Raw genomic sequence first — 15,543 nt, forward strand, 5'->3', positions numbered from 1 at the left:
AGGGTGGACTCTGGGAAACAGGAAACATCAAAAATTAGAAACAGCAGAAGAGGGCAGCAACAAAAACATTATGGGCTAAAAAGAAAAAAAATGAACTAATTATTAAAAAAATTAAACAGAAAAGGATACTGGTTAACACTTAATTTGACTTGACAGGTTCATAAAAAGCTGGACAGATGGAAAAATACTGTACAAAAGTGTAAATTTTTGCCACAGTCGTGTGGTTTTCAATTTCTCTGCACATTTGTCTCAGTTATTTCTTAGTGAAAACAGAGATTCCATGACTTACCAAATGGGAAAGCACTGGTAGATAGGCACAATAAAAAACACACAAACACACACACAAAATTTCGAGCTTTCGCAACCCCCGGTTGCTTCGTCAGGAAAGAGGGAAGGAGAGGGAAAGATGAAAGGATGTGGGTTTTAAGGGAGAGGGTAAGGAGTCATTCCAATCCCGGGAGCGGAAAGGCTTACCTTAGGGGGAAAAAAGGACAGGTATACACGTCTGCTTGTGTCTGTATATGTGTGGATGGATAGGTGTGTGTGTGTGTGTGAGAGAGTGTATACCTGTCCTTTTTTCCCCCTAAGGTAAGTCTTTCCGCTCCCGGGATTGGAATGACTCCTTACCCTCTCCCTTAAAACCCACATCCTTTCATCTTTCCCTCTCCTTCCCTCTTTCCTGACGAAGCAACCGGGGGTTGCGAAAGCTCGAAATTTTGTGTGTGTGTTTGTGTGTTTTTTATTGTGCCTATCTACCAGCGCTTTCCCGTTTGGTAAGTCATGGAATCTCTGTTTTTAATATATTTTTCCCATGTGGAATGTTTCTTTCTATTTTATTTATTTCTTAGTGACTTATACTTTAGAGTTCCCACTACTCTCTTCTCATTCTGTTTCTTCTGTCTTCATCAATATGCTGGAGAATTTCCCTGATTAGCAAGGCTTTTTCACTTTCACATTCGTCTGATCTCTGATCGACTGACTGACCTTTTATTTTACAATAGCAACAATGACAAATGGTAGATGCTACTTACCACATGGAGGACGCATTGGGTGGCAAACAGACACAATGAACAACACTGATAGATATTATTCAGCTATCAGGATAAGTGTTTCATCAGACGTAAACTACAAAATTCTACACACACACACACACACACACACACACACACACACACACACACACATGACCACTGTCCTTTCTGGGTGCTGAAGTCCAACTCCAACTGTGCAGTTAGACCTTAGCCCCTGGAAATGACAATGAGTGTGTGTGTGTGTGTGTGTGTGTGTGTGTGTGTGTGTGATGTTCATTATCTATATCTGATGAAGGTATCAGTCTAATAGTTGAAAAAAATCTAGCAGTCTTTTCCACTGTGTCAGTCTGCCATTCAATGCCTCTTTTATGTAGTGCATAGCATCCACCCTTTCATACCGTTGCCATCCCTTGCCAGATTTTCCATTGACTGACTTCTTAATTATGCTAGATTAGTCTGCTGAAACCTACCAACAAAATTAAGGAGATTTTTCAGACATAGTTTAGTATGTGATCTTTTGTAAGGAATCCACAACCTGCAGCAGCTTGTTACTAAATGATTTCATTTTTCAAGAGACTTTAGATGCCTAGAAAATGTCCTCCCACACTTCTAAATGATATGTCACTAAGAATTTCTTTGTTGGTACAGTTTCACTATGACATAATGTTGGTCACCAGATGTAGCTCTTTTGGAATTCTCTTCAGGAGTTGGACTTCAACTTAAAGAGCCTAGTTTACCAAACACACCAACACTAGAAAAGGCCCAGCTTCTAAAATTGTCACAGGCCTTGAAATTATATAGCACATGACTTACATGCAACATCACATGTAAACAGCACATAATGCATGACTGTATAGTTGCACGTGATCATGTGGGGAAATGGCAACATTTTCAGAAGCTGTATTACTGGAATCTCTACGTAAAGTAACAGACAAGAAGCTTGTAACAAAATTTTATATGTTTTGCCTGAGGACAGTTGCATTATTTATGTTCCTTGATTTCTAACTTTTAACTGAAACACAAAAATACTAGTAACCAATCACTTTATTTCACAGGATTGTGTCTCCATAAGCAAGTGGATTTATTTTAAATAAATAAATAAACTACATTTAGATTTGAATTTGCACGTGCAATTCCCTGGGTAGGTTCTGGCACTACTTGGGAGCAGAAGTGAAAACAAACCCATTTTAGTAAGTAGCTCCAAGCATTTACACTTCAGAGGGCATTTGCAATGCATAGGAAAATAGTACTGTAAATAGCTTTCACACATTAAAGATATATGTTATGATTATATTCACATTTCATGCTTAATGTCTCAAAAAAGATAATGTGCAACTGCTTTGAATAAATAAAATGAATAACTTTTCAATACTTCCATTGAAATACAAAGTACACTGCAGATCACCTGTCAGATGATATTTACAATTCTTATACTTGAGTACAAAGATAAGGAATGTTGTAGACGACTTTCACATTTATCAAAAACTTTTAACAATGTGTAACCTCATCCCATACACCTAATGCCACTGCTATGTTCAGTAGTACACCAGTCTCTTTGTAACTGGGACTCACTTAATATTATACTCATGTTCAGAAAAAAACAGAACATCTTGTATGACTAGAAATAGGATGTTCACATTCACAGGACACGTACATTAGTATGTTCTACAGAAATGATCAGCATTTGAACAACATCAACTCTCAGGTTCCAGGTCGACAACGATAACATGGCGCAACACGACCTACCAGTAAAATGTGCCTGTAGCTCTTGTTGTCGCTATAAACCAAAGGTAACGGATGAGTGTTACTTGACCAGACATGCAGGACACCTCATAGATGTATGAGTGAAGTGCACTGGCAAATCAGCAAGGTTTGAAAGTGGGCACATTATTGGCATGAGAGAATGTGATGCATCCATCTGGGAAATTGCTGCTTGTGTGGTACGAAGTGTTTTGGCAATGCAACAGGTGTGTATAAAATAGTTCAGGAAGGTAATAGAAAACAATGAGATGGGTCAGGTCGCACCACCCAGACCACCTCCCAAGAAGATCAACACATTTGAATGGTATTGCAGGACTGATCTGTGTCATCCTCAGTTCTGGTGCAACAGTGGAACAATGTTAACATATCATACACTATCTGGAGTAACAGTCCATCACCATTCATTATGGCATGGGTTACATGCGAATCATCCTCTTCTCTGCCTACCTTTGACGAATGTACAGAAACATGCTAGACGGCGATGGTGTATTGAATGACATCACTAGGGGACAGGAATGGCATCAGATAGTGTTTTTTAATGAATCCAGGTTCTGTTTGTTGAAAATTATGGCCGCATCTTGGTTCGTTGCAGACAGCGGGAGTGGCATCGCAGTGACTGCATCTGCACAAGACATACAGCACCAACAGGAGGACTTATGGTATGAGGTGCTGTTGGGCACAACCACAAATCCCAGCTGGTGTGTGTCCAGGGCACTGTGACCAGTGTGATCTATGTGAATGACATCCTGTGACTCAAAGCCATACCCTTCCTGATCAACACATCAGACTCCATTTTTCAGCAAGAAAATGCATGACTACATGTTTCTGCACAAATATGTGCCTTTTTGGTGTCACAGGATATCATTATTTTGCCCTAGACCACTAGATCACCAGAAATGTCACCAATCGAAAATATGTGGGATATGGTGAAACAACAGATGCAGCGCTGTGACCCAACTACCACAGATGAACTTTGGAACCATGTACAGGCAGCATGTATGTCTGTAACACAGGACACAATTCACGCCTTATATGCATCAATGCCATTGTGTGTGGAACAAGGCATCAGAGCCTGTGGTGCACCCTGTGCCCAATTGGACTTATGCTGAACCAAGGTGACTGAAATGCTAATCATTTCTGTAGAATATACTAACCTACATGTCCTGTGAATATGAATGCCCTATCTCTAGTCATTAAAGGCGTTCCGTTTTTTCCAAACATGAGTGTATTTAACGAGTACAAAATGTAGAATATAGATAACACTTACTTAAATGTATCTTACCTACATACCAAAAAAGTTTGTTGTGGGATATGGATTGAAATGGGAATCTTGTTTTACAGTCCACTGTCAGTTACCTGTGTACCAGCTTACACACTAATTCAGTCTGTAACTTAAAAGGGACAACTGTGAATGTTCATATCTGCATACTAAAATGATTGTGTTTAGACTTCTTTTTCTAGACAGGACCACAGACTTTCAAGAAAACTGTACACACAAAATCCACATCTACATTACATTAATTTCTTTAACGATAAATCTGCCTGATCAGAGAGATGCAGTAATTCTCCTTAATGCACAGTACAAACGTTAAGATGACTATTGGCTATTTGTGTAATGTTATAGATATTAGTAAGTCATTGTCAGGCCTAACGTGGTGGCTTTGCTCTTACACAGTTTAGACATGGACTTAAAAATTTACAAATTGCATTTATGGGTACGGAAGTGCATGAAAAATAAGTAGAATATTATTTCCAGAGTGCTGATGGGCTAATTAACCCAAAATAAACTCTTACAAGTATATTTGACGAGCCTGAATAATCTCGACTCAAATCGAATAGGAAACAGAAGATATTGGAAGTAGAAATGGGCCAAGTTGGTCACAAATGAAACCAATAAAAACTTAAAGAATGCAAACATAAAGGAAATGCCAAGCATCAAATGTGAGACTCCAAGGATTAGAAGTAATGTCTTAAAACAATGGCGCAGAGTAAAGACTATAAAGAGGGAAGTCAGAAGTAACATCACTATAAACAGTAATCCAACCCTTCTGATTAAAACTGTTGTTGCTTATAATACTAGTGGTAGTAGAAGTAGTAGTAATAGTAATGAAATGGAATCAACAGGGAGGGAAGCACGAGGCAAAATTATGACATTAAAGTATTAAGTTATTTTTGACTTTCCAAACTCTTACACATTTTCACAGTAGTCAGAAGTATATTAGTGGACTGTGCCTTCTTTCCCATCTAAGTCTTTTGGTTTATTGCTTCTGTGCAAGAGCAAGAATCCTGTGTCATTGAACCCGATAATTATGTTATTTTTTGTGACCACCAGGTACACCTGTTATTTTGCTAGCAGACGTGTATCTGTCTTAAATTAGTAAGTGCCAATATTTTAGAATTACATGAATGTGCATTTGAGAAGTGTAGCTTTTTACAATGGTACAAGTAGGCGTAAGTTAGTATTTCTGTATGAACTTGTAATCACACAGCTGCAGAAACTAAGGAGGAATATTACGACATGCACAAACTTGTTTTTATTCAGTTGCAATTTCCTTACCTTCTGATTTGAAATGCTTTTGCTGCAATAATGGTAATCCCACACTGACATAGGCCCTGATGGATCCTTTGCTGCTGCTAATACTTTGGCAGCATCAGGCACAATAATTATGGGCGGAGGGTGTGGCACCTGTAGAATATGTTGCTGCTGTTCTTGTCGTTGCTGCTGCTGCTGCTGTTGTTGTTGTTGTTGTTGTTGCTGCTGCTGCTGCTGCTGCTGCTGTGGCTGCAAATTATGTTGAGAAGGTGGCTGCACATGTGGGGAAGTTGACTGCATTGTTTGCTGCTGCTGCTGTTGTTGTTGTTGTTGTTGCTGCTGCTGCTGCTGCTGCTGTTGTTGTTGTTGTTGCTGCTGCTGCTGCTGCTGCTGCTGCTGTTGTTGTGAAATCAGCAATTGCTGCTGCTGCTGCTGCTGCTGCTGTTGTTGTTGTTGTTGTTGCAAGTGTGTTGGGGTCCCTGATGGCATTTGGAATGCAGACTGATCTTGCTGGTGCACATTTTGCTGAGACACTGGTTGTGGAAGGAATGTGTGATGCTGTGGCTGATTTGAAGCAGTTCTGTCCAGCACAGGACCAGCTGGTTGGACAGGATACTGTCCTAGAGACTGTGGCATTGGCTGCACCTGTTGCTGATGATGGTGATGATGATGTAGCTGTTGGTGTTGCTGCTGCTGCTGTTGTTGCTGCTGCGAAACAGGTGGCTGATGACTATCAACAGTAACTGGCTTCTGGCAGTTCACAATGTCAGGACCAGAGATTGTATTTTGAGATCTCACTAATGTAATACCAGACTTTTGGACATTACACTCACTAATGGGAACCTGTAAACCACTTACAATGCCATCTTTCGATGGCAAGTGAGTAGTCCTTACATCTTCATGACTATTGTTACATTTGAGACCATTGCTTGTAACAGGGATATTTTGATTTACACTACCTGCTGAAGACACTGTATGGAGATACTGTACAGCATGGTGGTTTTTGGTAATTACTGGCTGAGCTGCACTTGTTTCTGGCACTTGTAACACACTATGAGTTTCAGAAATTACTTTGTCTTTCACAGGTGATGGAAAGGAAGCTGACGGAACAGGAGGCTGAGATGGTGGGATGAGTCTTTTGCTCGAACTATGCTGCTGGGGAAAACTGTCTTCAAAAGGCCTCACGAATGCGGGTACAGTATTCGGAACTTCTCGGATATTTTTTGTAGGCTGCTGTGAATGTTGGTGCTGGTGATTGGGTTGTTGAAGCACTTGTTGTTGTTGTTGCTGCTGCTGCTGCTGCTGCTGTCCTTGAGATTGCAACTGTGCCTGTGGCTGTAGCTGGGATGGTTGTTGTAGATGCACCTGCTGCTGCTGCGGCAGTTGTTGTTGTTGTTGTTGTTGTTGTTGCTGCTGCTGCTGCTGCTGTGGCAGGGTGGGTAGTTGTGACTGGTGCTGCTGTTGGAGTTGGTGTTGTTGCTGCTGTTGATGTTGTTGTTGTTGTTGTTGCTGCTGCTGCTGCTGTGGCTGCTGTTGCTGTTGCTGTTGCAGATGTGGAATTTGCAGCTGCTGTTGCTGTGAGGAGGTTGGTGGCAGTGGGGCTGTTGGTGGTTGCTGCTGCTGATGTTGCTGTTGCTGTTGCAACTGCTGAGGGGATGGTGGGAGGCTATTTGTACGCTGGTGTGGTGGTGGATGTTGACTAGACATGTAGTGGTGTGGTGGTGTGTGGGTTGGGACATGTGAGGGTGGAGTAGCAGATGCTGTATGATGATGAGGTGGAGTAGCTGCTGAATGTGGCACTGGTGGTGGTAAAACATGATGTGGAGGTGTAGAAGTTGACAGGCGGGGATGGTGTGGTGGTGCTGGTGGAGGTGGTGGTGCTCCTGGAGGGTAAGGAAGACGCTGCAAATGTCCAAGATGAAGAGCTCCTTTGTGTAATTCTGATTCAGAAGGAGGTGGAACAGAATGTAATGGAGGTGGCAAAGTCACAGTTGTGGGTGTAGGTATAGAACCTGGAGCAATCAGTGGAGGTGGGTGAGGAGGCCTATGAATACTTGGGGGTGCTGTCTCTCCTGGTTCCTTCCGACTGTCTGACCCTCGGTCACGCCCACCCCCTATGGGCGCCTTCCTAGCTGAAACAAAAAGCAAAACAAAACCGTGGTGAGGACCAAACCTACTTCCACTGTTGCTCTACACATCATCATGGTCTGTACTTAAAGCACTCCATATTTCTTTAACTAGAAAATGAAGTCCCACAAAGATATAGGAGGATCAGCCAACACAGAATTGTACTAAGCTTAGCCTTTTTTTAATGAAGAAAAGCTACATAACACTATATGGCTATGTGAGATAGAAAAGGAAGAACAACACAATTACTTTATTATCAAATTTAGAAACTTCAATGGAGGAAAGTTAAAAGTATAAGGAGACAGAACAGTTAGTGAGCCCTTACCTTAATGCGGCAAATTTACAAGTGCTCCTGATAGAACATTTAAAGTAGATCATTGTAACACTAACTTTCAGACTGTTTGTGTTCTTTCTTCATTGAGGAAAGAGGGATTGGTTCTTCACTGAAGAAATGGGGAGGGGGGAGGGGGGGGGGGGAGCATAATACTACTAAGACTAGTATTGACCTACTGCGTGGGTCCCTTTTTCCCTGATGATTAACATTTTACTTTTACAAGAGTTTTAACACTTCCTTTGCTTGTTTTTGTGTCCCTTTTTAATCTTAATTCTGTTTCAGTGATATCACTGAGAAAGAGCAAATGGTGTTATGGCCTTCAATCCAAAGAATTGTTTGATGCAGCTCTCCACACTAATCTGTTGTGTGCAAGCCTCTTTATTTGTACATGACTACTGCGATTTACATTTATTTGAACCTGCTTACACTATTCAAGCTCTGTTCTTCCTCTAAAATCACCCCCACCTCCCCCCCACACACTTTATTTTATTACCAAACTGACGATTTCTTGATGCCTTAGGATATTCCCTATCAACTGGTATCCTCTTTGAGCTGTGTTAAAACAGCACAAAAGAAGATATATGTTCAGAATTACAAAAACAAAGTTTTATTTCTTCCATATTAAATTATTTTATAATAAGGAAGATTTTTAATTAATTTTAGTTTACACTGTCACTACATATGTATTTTTTGCAATAGTTTCTTCATAAAAGATCTCTCACTGTATTACATATCTTAAAATGGAATTATGGGAAGTCAAAACCTAACGAAAGGAGCTTCTTAAATTTGCTTTTATGTCAGTAACTCATCTCATTTTTGCAAATAATTCTTTCATTACAAAGCTAATTAATGTTTTGACTTCTAACAATACTTTTTATTCGCCTATAAAGAATAGTTTTACACAAAATTAAGTCCAATAAAAACTGAAAAATATTTACATAGCACATGGCAAATGAATAAAAGAGGGAAAAGTAAAAACTTCTACTTATAAATTGGATGCTGGTTAACAGACAAAGACACTAAATTTGGTTCTACCTATTAACCTGATGTCAAAAGGTAAGAAGAGATTTCAAACTTCAAATTAGCTGTAAGACTGCCTACTCATCTCATAGAGCACTAGATATTTAGGTAATGATGCATTCTTTCTTGGATTCAGGGAGAGATGGTAGAACAAAATGAACTTAAAGCAGTTGCATAAAGTTTCCAGTAAACATAAAATCTTAGGATAAAAGGCTCCTCCTTTTGGAGCTACAGAGGATAGTAAAATAAGAAGCTAAAGCAAAACACCAGTCAACTGACTACCGTATTTACTCGAATCTAAGCTGCACTTTTTTTCCGGTTTTTGTAATCCAAAAAACCGCCTGCGGCTTAGAATCGAGTGCAAAGCAAGCGGGAGTTCTGAAAAATGTTGGTAGGTGCCGCCACAACAAACTTCTGCTGTCGAATATATGTAGCGCTACACAGGCATGGTTTGTAGGCACAAAGATAAATACTGGTGCCAAAACCTCTGCGTCAGTAAATAATTTTTTTTTTTAAAAAAAGGTGGAAGACGGGCTTTTTTTCTCCGCCCCGAGTTTCGACCACTGCATTTTCATACATTATCCAACGAAGTAAATGCAAACTCCGTATTGTTCATCTTCGAATGTAGCAGAATTTCAATGTACTACGAAAATCCGACTGGCAAGACTGTTTGGGATGTTTGTCAATATGGCCAACTCTACGTTCTGAAATTTTTCCTACCTGTGACAAGAGATGGTTGCTAATAGGAACTTTTATGAATTGTGAATCACATGCAGTATTCTCTTCACCATAAGAATAATACGAATATAAACATTTTGCCATGCTTTCTTTTGTGTTTGCTGCTATCTCATTTAAATCTTGCCTGCCTAATAAACTACGAAACTAGAGTGAGACAACAGCAAACGCGGAAGAATATATGTATCGTGTCATCTTTATATTCGTATTAAGTGATACAGTCAGAAATGAAGCACGGCAACTGACTAGATTTTCAAATCTAAGATGACTCTAATTTCTGTGCAGAATTTGATGTACTAAAGAAGCGGCCGCAAAGATTTTCAAACGGAGAAAAATTTTCACTAAACTCTCGTTCAGAACATGTCCTATCATACGCAGTCTATTATTTAGTTCTTGTTGATCATTATCAAAGAAACAGCAGTGTAAGTAACAACAAATAGCAGTCTCTTGCCATTGTTTCGCTAATGAGCCGATTCATCTCTCTTTTTTTTATTGTTAGCGGCAGTAGCGCGCACAAAAGCAAGCCATGCCGCGAGCGGCGACAGTCCGTAAACACGCACTATCAGAATGCGACAAACAATGCATGACACAGTACAGTAATGCATTTTCAGCTTAGAGTGACGTAAACACCTATAACAAAGAAAACGGCACTTATCAGATCGAAGCAAAATAAGCAATAGATTCAAACCAGACGAAGCACGTGAAAAAGGAAGAGTACCCGTATAAATACGGACGGAGCGCCTGACGCATAGCAATGGCTACCTGGTAAAGCTTAACTGCTAAGCTTACGACTCGAACCAAACTACTGTAGCTATATCGTCATTCATTCGACCTAAATTGTCTCTCATATGACAATGGACCAACTTTGTTTTGATTTGGAGGTGCGGCCTAAAACTTTTCTCTCCCCTTGAATTTCGAGTCTCAAATTTCAGGTGCGGCTTAGATTCGGGAATTTTTTTTTCCTCGATTTCGAGTCTCATTTTTCAGGTGCGGCTTAGATTCGAGTGCGGCTTATATTCGAGTAAATACGGTAGTAACTTCCAAAATTAGGTTTGAAATGAGAATCATTAGATGACAATGATGATGAAGGAAAAAAATATAGTAAATCTGGAGTTTCATAGTCCCAGCCTCAGGCCAAATTGGACAAGACTGGGAGAACTTAAACAGTCATAGCCTTTTTAGGGAACTTCCTCGCATCCAACAAAAGTAATTTGAGGAAACAGTCTCGTGTCACATTGTAAATACAAAGGTATTTTGTTTTCAATTCCCAGCTAGTCCTGGAGTGTTCTCTGTTACTTATAGTTCCTTTCATCTTGGGCAATGATTTGTACACATGAAAAACACTTTAAAATTCCACTATGGTTAGAAATTCATACTAAAATAAATATTGTCACACATATGGCTGGATAATAGTGTATAGCCTCCAAGAGAGTTATGCCTAATAAAACCGTTTGGTGTTCAAAGCAATATTTCAGCTGAGGAAAGCTTTACATTGAAAGCCCTAAATCATAGAATGCCCAGACAGAGATTTGAACACAACTCCCCATAAAATCTGAGTTCACTGTCTTTCACTCCCTTGCCTGGGGGTTTAAGAAGAGAACAGGAGGAAAAAAGGCAGAAAGTGTGGAACAAGTTTCAGTTGACTGTAAAGATTATCCAGCTGTCTCCAATGAGCCAACAAACATAATATTTTACGGAGTATAATATGAAAACCCTAAAGAATCAGTCAAATTACATAAGAATCTAATGAATAGAGAAAAAAGAGGCGATAAGGTGAAGACAGGAACAGAAAAAAGTGAAAGTCTACTAGAGTTGATTAAAATTACTTGACAGTTGACACTTCATGCATTGCTCTACCTTCCTCCAATCAGGGCACTCAACTTCACAGATGACCTGTTCACTGTTGCCACACTGCCACAGCAAAAAGTCAGTTCATTTCCAATTCCTTGTCTGACTTTCTGCACAAGATGCAATTTGGATCACATATTCAGAGAGATCAGCCTACGGTATATAAGCTTCACACGACATTGCATCAAGCCAGAGTTTCTGAAGGCAGTAGATCATCAATACAACTGGTCCTATATCAGCACAAGTAGAACAGTGCACAACAAAGCGGTACCTATTTTGAAATCTTTATCACATTGACTACTTGATTAACTGGCTTAAATGCTGTTTTTTATTTTTGTCAAATCATTTCTGTCTCATATTGACTTTTTATTTGCTCTTATATTTTGACTCTGTTTTCTTTTTTTTTGTTTGGAATTGGCACATGTCATCTATAACCTGTAACTGAGGGCCAATTAAGACTGCTCATCAATCGGTAACCCGTTGGCTTGTGTAGCCAATGTGAGGAAAGTTTGAGGTAACCAATTAAAACAAGAAGTTACATGTTGTTTTCTGGGCAGAAATGGTAGTTGTTCACAGAGGTCAGCTTTATTCACTGTGAACATATTGAGTGTGATAAATATTACTGCTACAATTTGCTGTCTGCTGCTTTCACGGTACGTGGCATATCATGAGGTTGTGATTAGGTCATGACACGAGAGTAAGTACTGGGCTACAAAACATGTCATTTGCCGAAATTCAGTCACTGGTTACTTGAAATCAGCTGTTGACAGAAAATCTCATGTTCCTGCCTTACTTGATGGTAGCCACTTCCAACACTGCTCCGCCTCAAATGTAACACTTAGCACTGGTGAAGTGAAACGTCGTACCTGCATGTCGCCTTTAAATGAAAAGCAGTTGATGTTGCAACAGTGAAAGATGTCAATTGTTGAGTAATTCTAATCGGACTGCAGTATAAAAAGAAAATAAAACAAAGGTGGCATAAAATAACGGCTGCTTTCTGGCATCAGGTGAAGAAGAATAATGAAAAAATAATGAATGAGAAGAACTCGTAAACTAGACAATGTGACTTTCAAGAGAATTATCATACAACATTTAAATTAATAATGTTACAATACAGTGTCTGAGGTAGTGATGATTTAAGTATTGCAGAAAAATTAAGAATTCACCAGTGCTTGACATATGATACATCTTTGGGGTTCAAAGACTGCAATCCAACTCACAAATAATTATACTTATGAGGCATTCACAGGTTACAAAATCAATAATAGTGGCAACACACAAAAATAATAATACATTCACAACTGTAAATAGCAATTTAAGTGTGATTGCCAAATCAAATATCAAAATCAGTGGAACAGATGTAGCATTATGAAGCAGCTGAACACCAAATTTAACATTGACCCAGATGCAAAAGCAGTATATCCCAAAGCAATATATCCCAAATAACCACACAGCACTATGTATGAAATGTATTCACATAACCATGTTACTGATACTCATGCATTGCTCTTTGTCTCTCAGTATTCTTAGAGTGTACATGTTTAATGATGTTGCCTTCTTCTCCATACAAAAATGATACCCACCGAGGCAACTGGGCAATAGCCATGTAGCACAGATGGTATTATTCAATACATGCTCACTCTCAATTCAATGGAGGAACATTACTCACTGTATGGTTGGCAACATCACAATGTTACTGTCAATATCTGACAACAGTGTTCTCATGTTAAATCCCAGTTGTGAAGAAGGAAAATGAAGGATATACATGATACTGCGCGCGCGCACACACGCGCGCACACACACACACACACACACACACACATTGCCAGCCACCTTACGGTGCATGGCAGAGAGTACTTTGTGTACCACTGTCACTTTCCCACTTTGCTGTTCCAGTTGCAAATGGATCAAGGAAGAACAATTGTTGGTAACTGATCACTTGAGGTTGATTATCTCTAATTACACCTTGTTAGTTTTTTCTTGAGATATGCATAGGAGGTAGCAATATATTGGTTGACTCTTCTACAAACATATGATTTCGGAATTTTAACACACTCAGTGCCAAGCCTGTAGATTCTACAGAATGTGCGCCCTTCCAAAAGTGCCAAGTCCAAAGGTTCTACAGACCAGTGTATTTTGTTATTAAAAAGTACTGAACATTGTTTCTGAATCTCTGAATATTGATATACAATGTTTATACTATTAGTTACTAGCTGCATGGATAAATGGCATGAATGTGTGTCTTGTTTCCGTAGTATTTCGTTTGTTACAAGTCATTGTGTTTGCCAGCAGATACAACACATTATTGGTATTCTGTGTAAAAGAAATGGTGCCCCATGGTTGATCTGATGATGAAATTGTCGACTTACTGAATTTTGGAGACAATGTCTATGTTCTAGATAGTGAAGTTGATGATTTGGACGACACAGGTAAGTCTGAAGGTATATTTCCAATACAATTGTACAATAACGTGTATTTGAAGCGTAACACCCATGAACACAACCAGAGACTAATTCTCACAGACGTATGCGACAAGAATTCAGTGCTTCATTGTTTTGGTATATTCATAACTGATGATCCAAGGTGTATACCTGGACAAGGACAAAAAATTCCCAGATTTCTCCCAGATTTTCCGGTTAAAAATACACTTTCTCCCGGGTGAAAATACACTTTTTCCGTGTTAAGTGACAGTATACTTTTCCTCGGAAATGTAAAACTTATCAGTTTATAGAGATTGAAACGCGCTTTTGTAAGCCAGTCGTAGTTCATGTCACGTGATCTCGCCAGCCGATACAGCGGATATTCAACGCAAAGGACACGTCATGTCGTCAGCCAATAGCATTATTACTGTTAAGTAGCGCTTACACACAAACAGGAAAAGTTAATGGTTTAAATTAATATACATAGTGTTGCTACAAGAAAAGCAAAGCTTTCACATACAATATTGGTATCAACGATTTATAAGCTGCAAGACAAGCTTAACTTTCACGTATAACGTTGATCTTCTTTGCGCTTGTTACACTTTAAGATACATCACACAAATGTGCCAGTAAAATTTTTAATAACGACATAAATGTATGATCTTCGGGGCTCGAAATTTTTCTAAATGGTCATCCTCAAAGAGTTGATTTAAATGAAATTTTTCTAAATGGTCATCCTCAAAGAGTTGATTTAAATGAGAGTCAAACGCTCTGTGATTAAAGAAATTCATCGCACATAGTTCATCTTGGGTAAAAGGAAATTTGCTTTGAAAGTAACGCTTTTCAGTCAATTATTCGCAATATTTTCCCGCGACCTGTTAGAAAGAGATTCGTTTCAGCAGTTGCCAGAGAGCGCTTTGTAACATGCGTCACACCACTTGCGCAGCTACGATGACGCAAGAAGCCCGTATGTTCGTATGTGTAAAACATTAAAAGATCTTACGTTACGTCATAAAAGAAACAAGACATCAGAGGATATTCCAAGAGCATCGGAATTTCGTGAACCATAATAACGTGCATAATTCGGGTTAAAGTGCACATTCGTAGGTCCAAATTCGGTTGTAAATTTTCTTGGTATACCAGTATTGTATTATTTCATTTTTGGTTCTTTATTATGGCATAATACCATACTTGCAAGAAGACGAAAACATGCTCTTTTGAATTGCAGAGAACAGTTGAAACTAGCCAATAGTGTGGAATTAAGCATTTCGTTACAAATAAATTGACTGCCTCAGCGGAAAAGATTAATAAAAACCACTTTTCTTTAGCAAACAGACAAAAATAACTTCATTGTTCTGCAAGGCGATTAATGCTTGACTGAAATTGCAACCCGGGGCAGATACTCCGATTCGCTCCTAGTGAATATGGCAGCTTGCGGGCGACAGTAAAATTTTTCCGAATAGCATCTTGCTGCTACTGCTTATATAGCTAACAGACACACTTTAGTAGCCAGAAGCGGGAGAAGGTACCACACACGTGACGCAACTGCGCATGCGCATGGGCCCGCACGCTACTGCTCGCACGAATCTAATCTAAACGTCACGCTCATCGGAGGCAATTTGTTGTTATGAAGCATTGCATAGTCTTCCTAAAGCCTCTGACACATTTTGCTGCTGGCAGATGGTTGTATGAGCACTGTGTTGTGTTGTTGTACATGGCACATTTCCTTTGCAG

General features: G+C 39.4%; 1 protein-coding gene across 1 annotated transcript in view; it reads right to left on the reverse strand.

Moving 5' to 3' along the window:
* The window catches only part of LOC126195387 (protein piccolo), a 645,505-nt gene that overhangs the window by 37,346 nt on the left and 592,616 nt on the right, over positions 1–15,543 (reverse strand). Inside the window, exon 14 of the mRNA XM_049933978.1 lies at positions 5,350–7,457. Coding sequence (XP_049789935.1) covers positions 5,350–7,457 — 2,108 coding nt within the window. The remainder of the gene's footprint in view (positions 1–5,349; positions 7,458–15,543) is intronic.

Source organism: Schistocerca nitens, chromosome 7, assembly GCF_023898315.1.
Source record: "Schistocerca nitens isolate TAMUIC-IGC-003100 chromosome 7, iqSchNite1.1, whole genome shotgun sequence".
In the NCBI taxonomy this organism is placed as follows: domain Eukaryota; kingdom Metazoa; phylum Arthropoda; class Insecta; order Orthoptera; family Acrididae; genus Schistocerca; species Schistocerca nitens.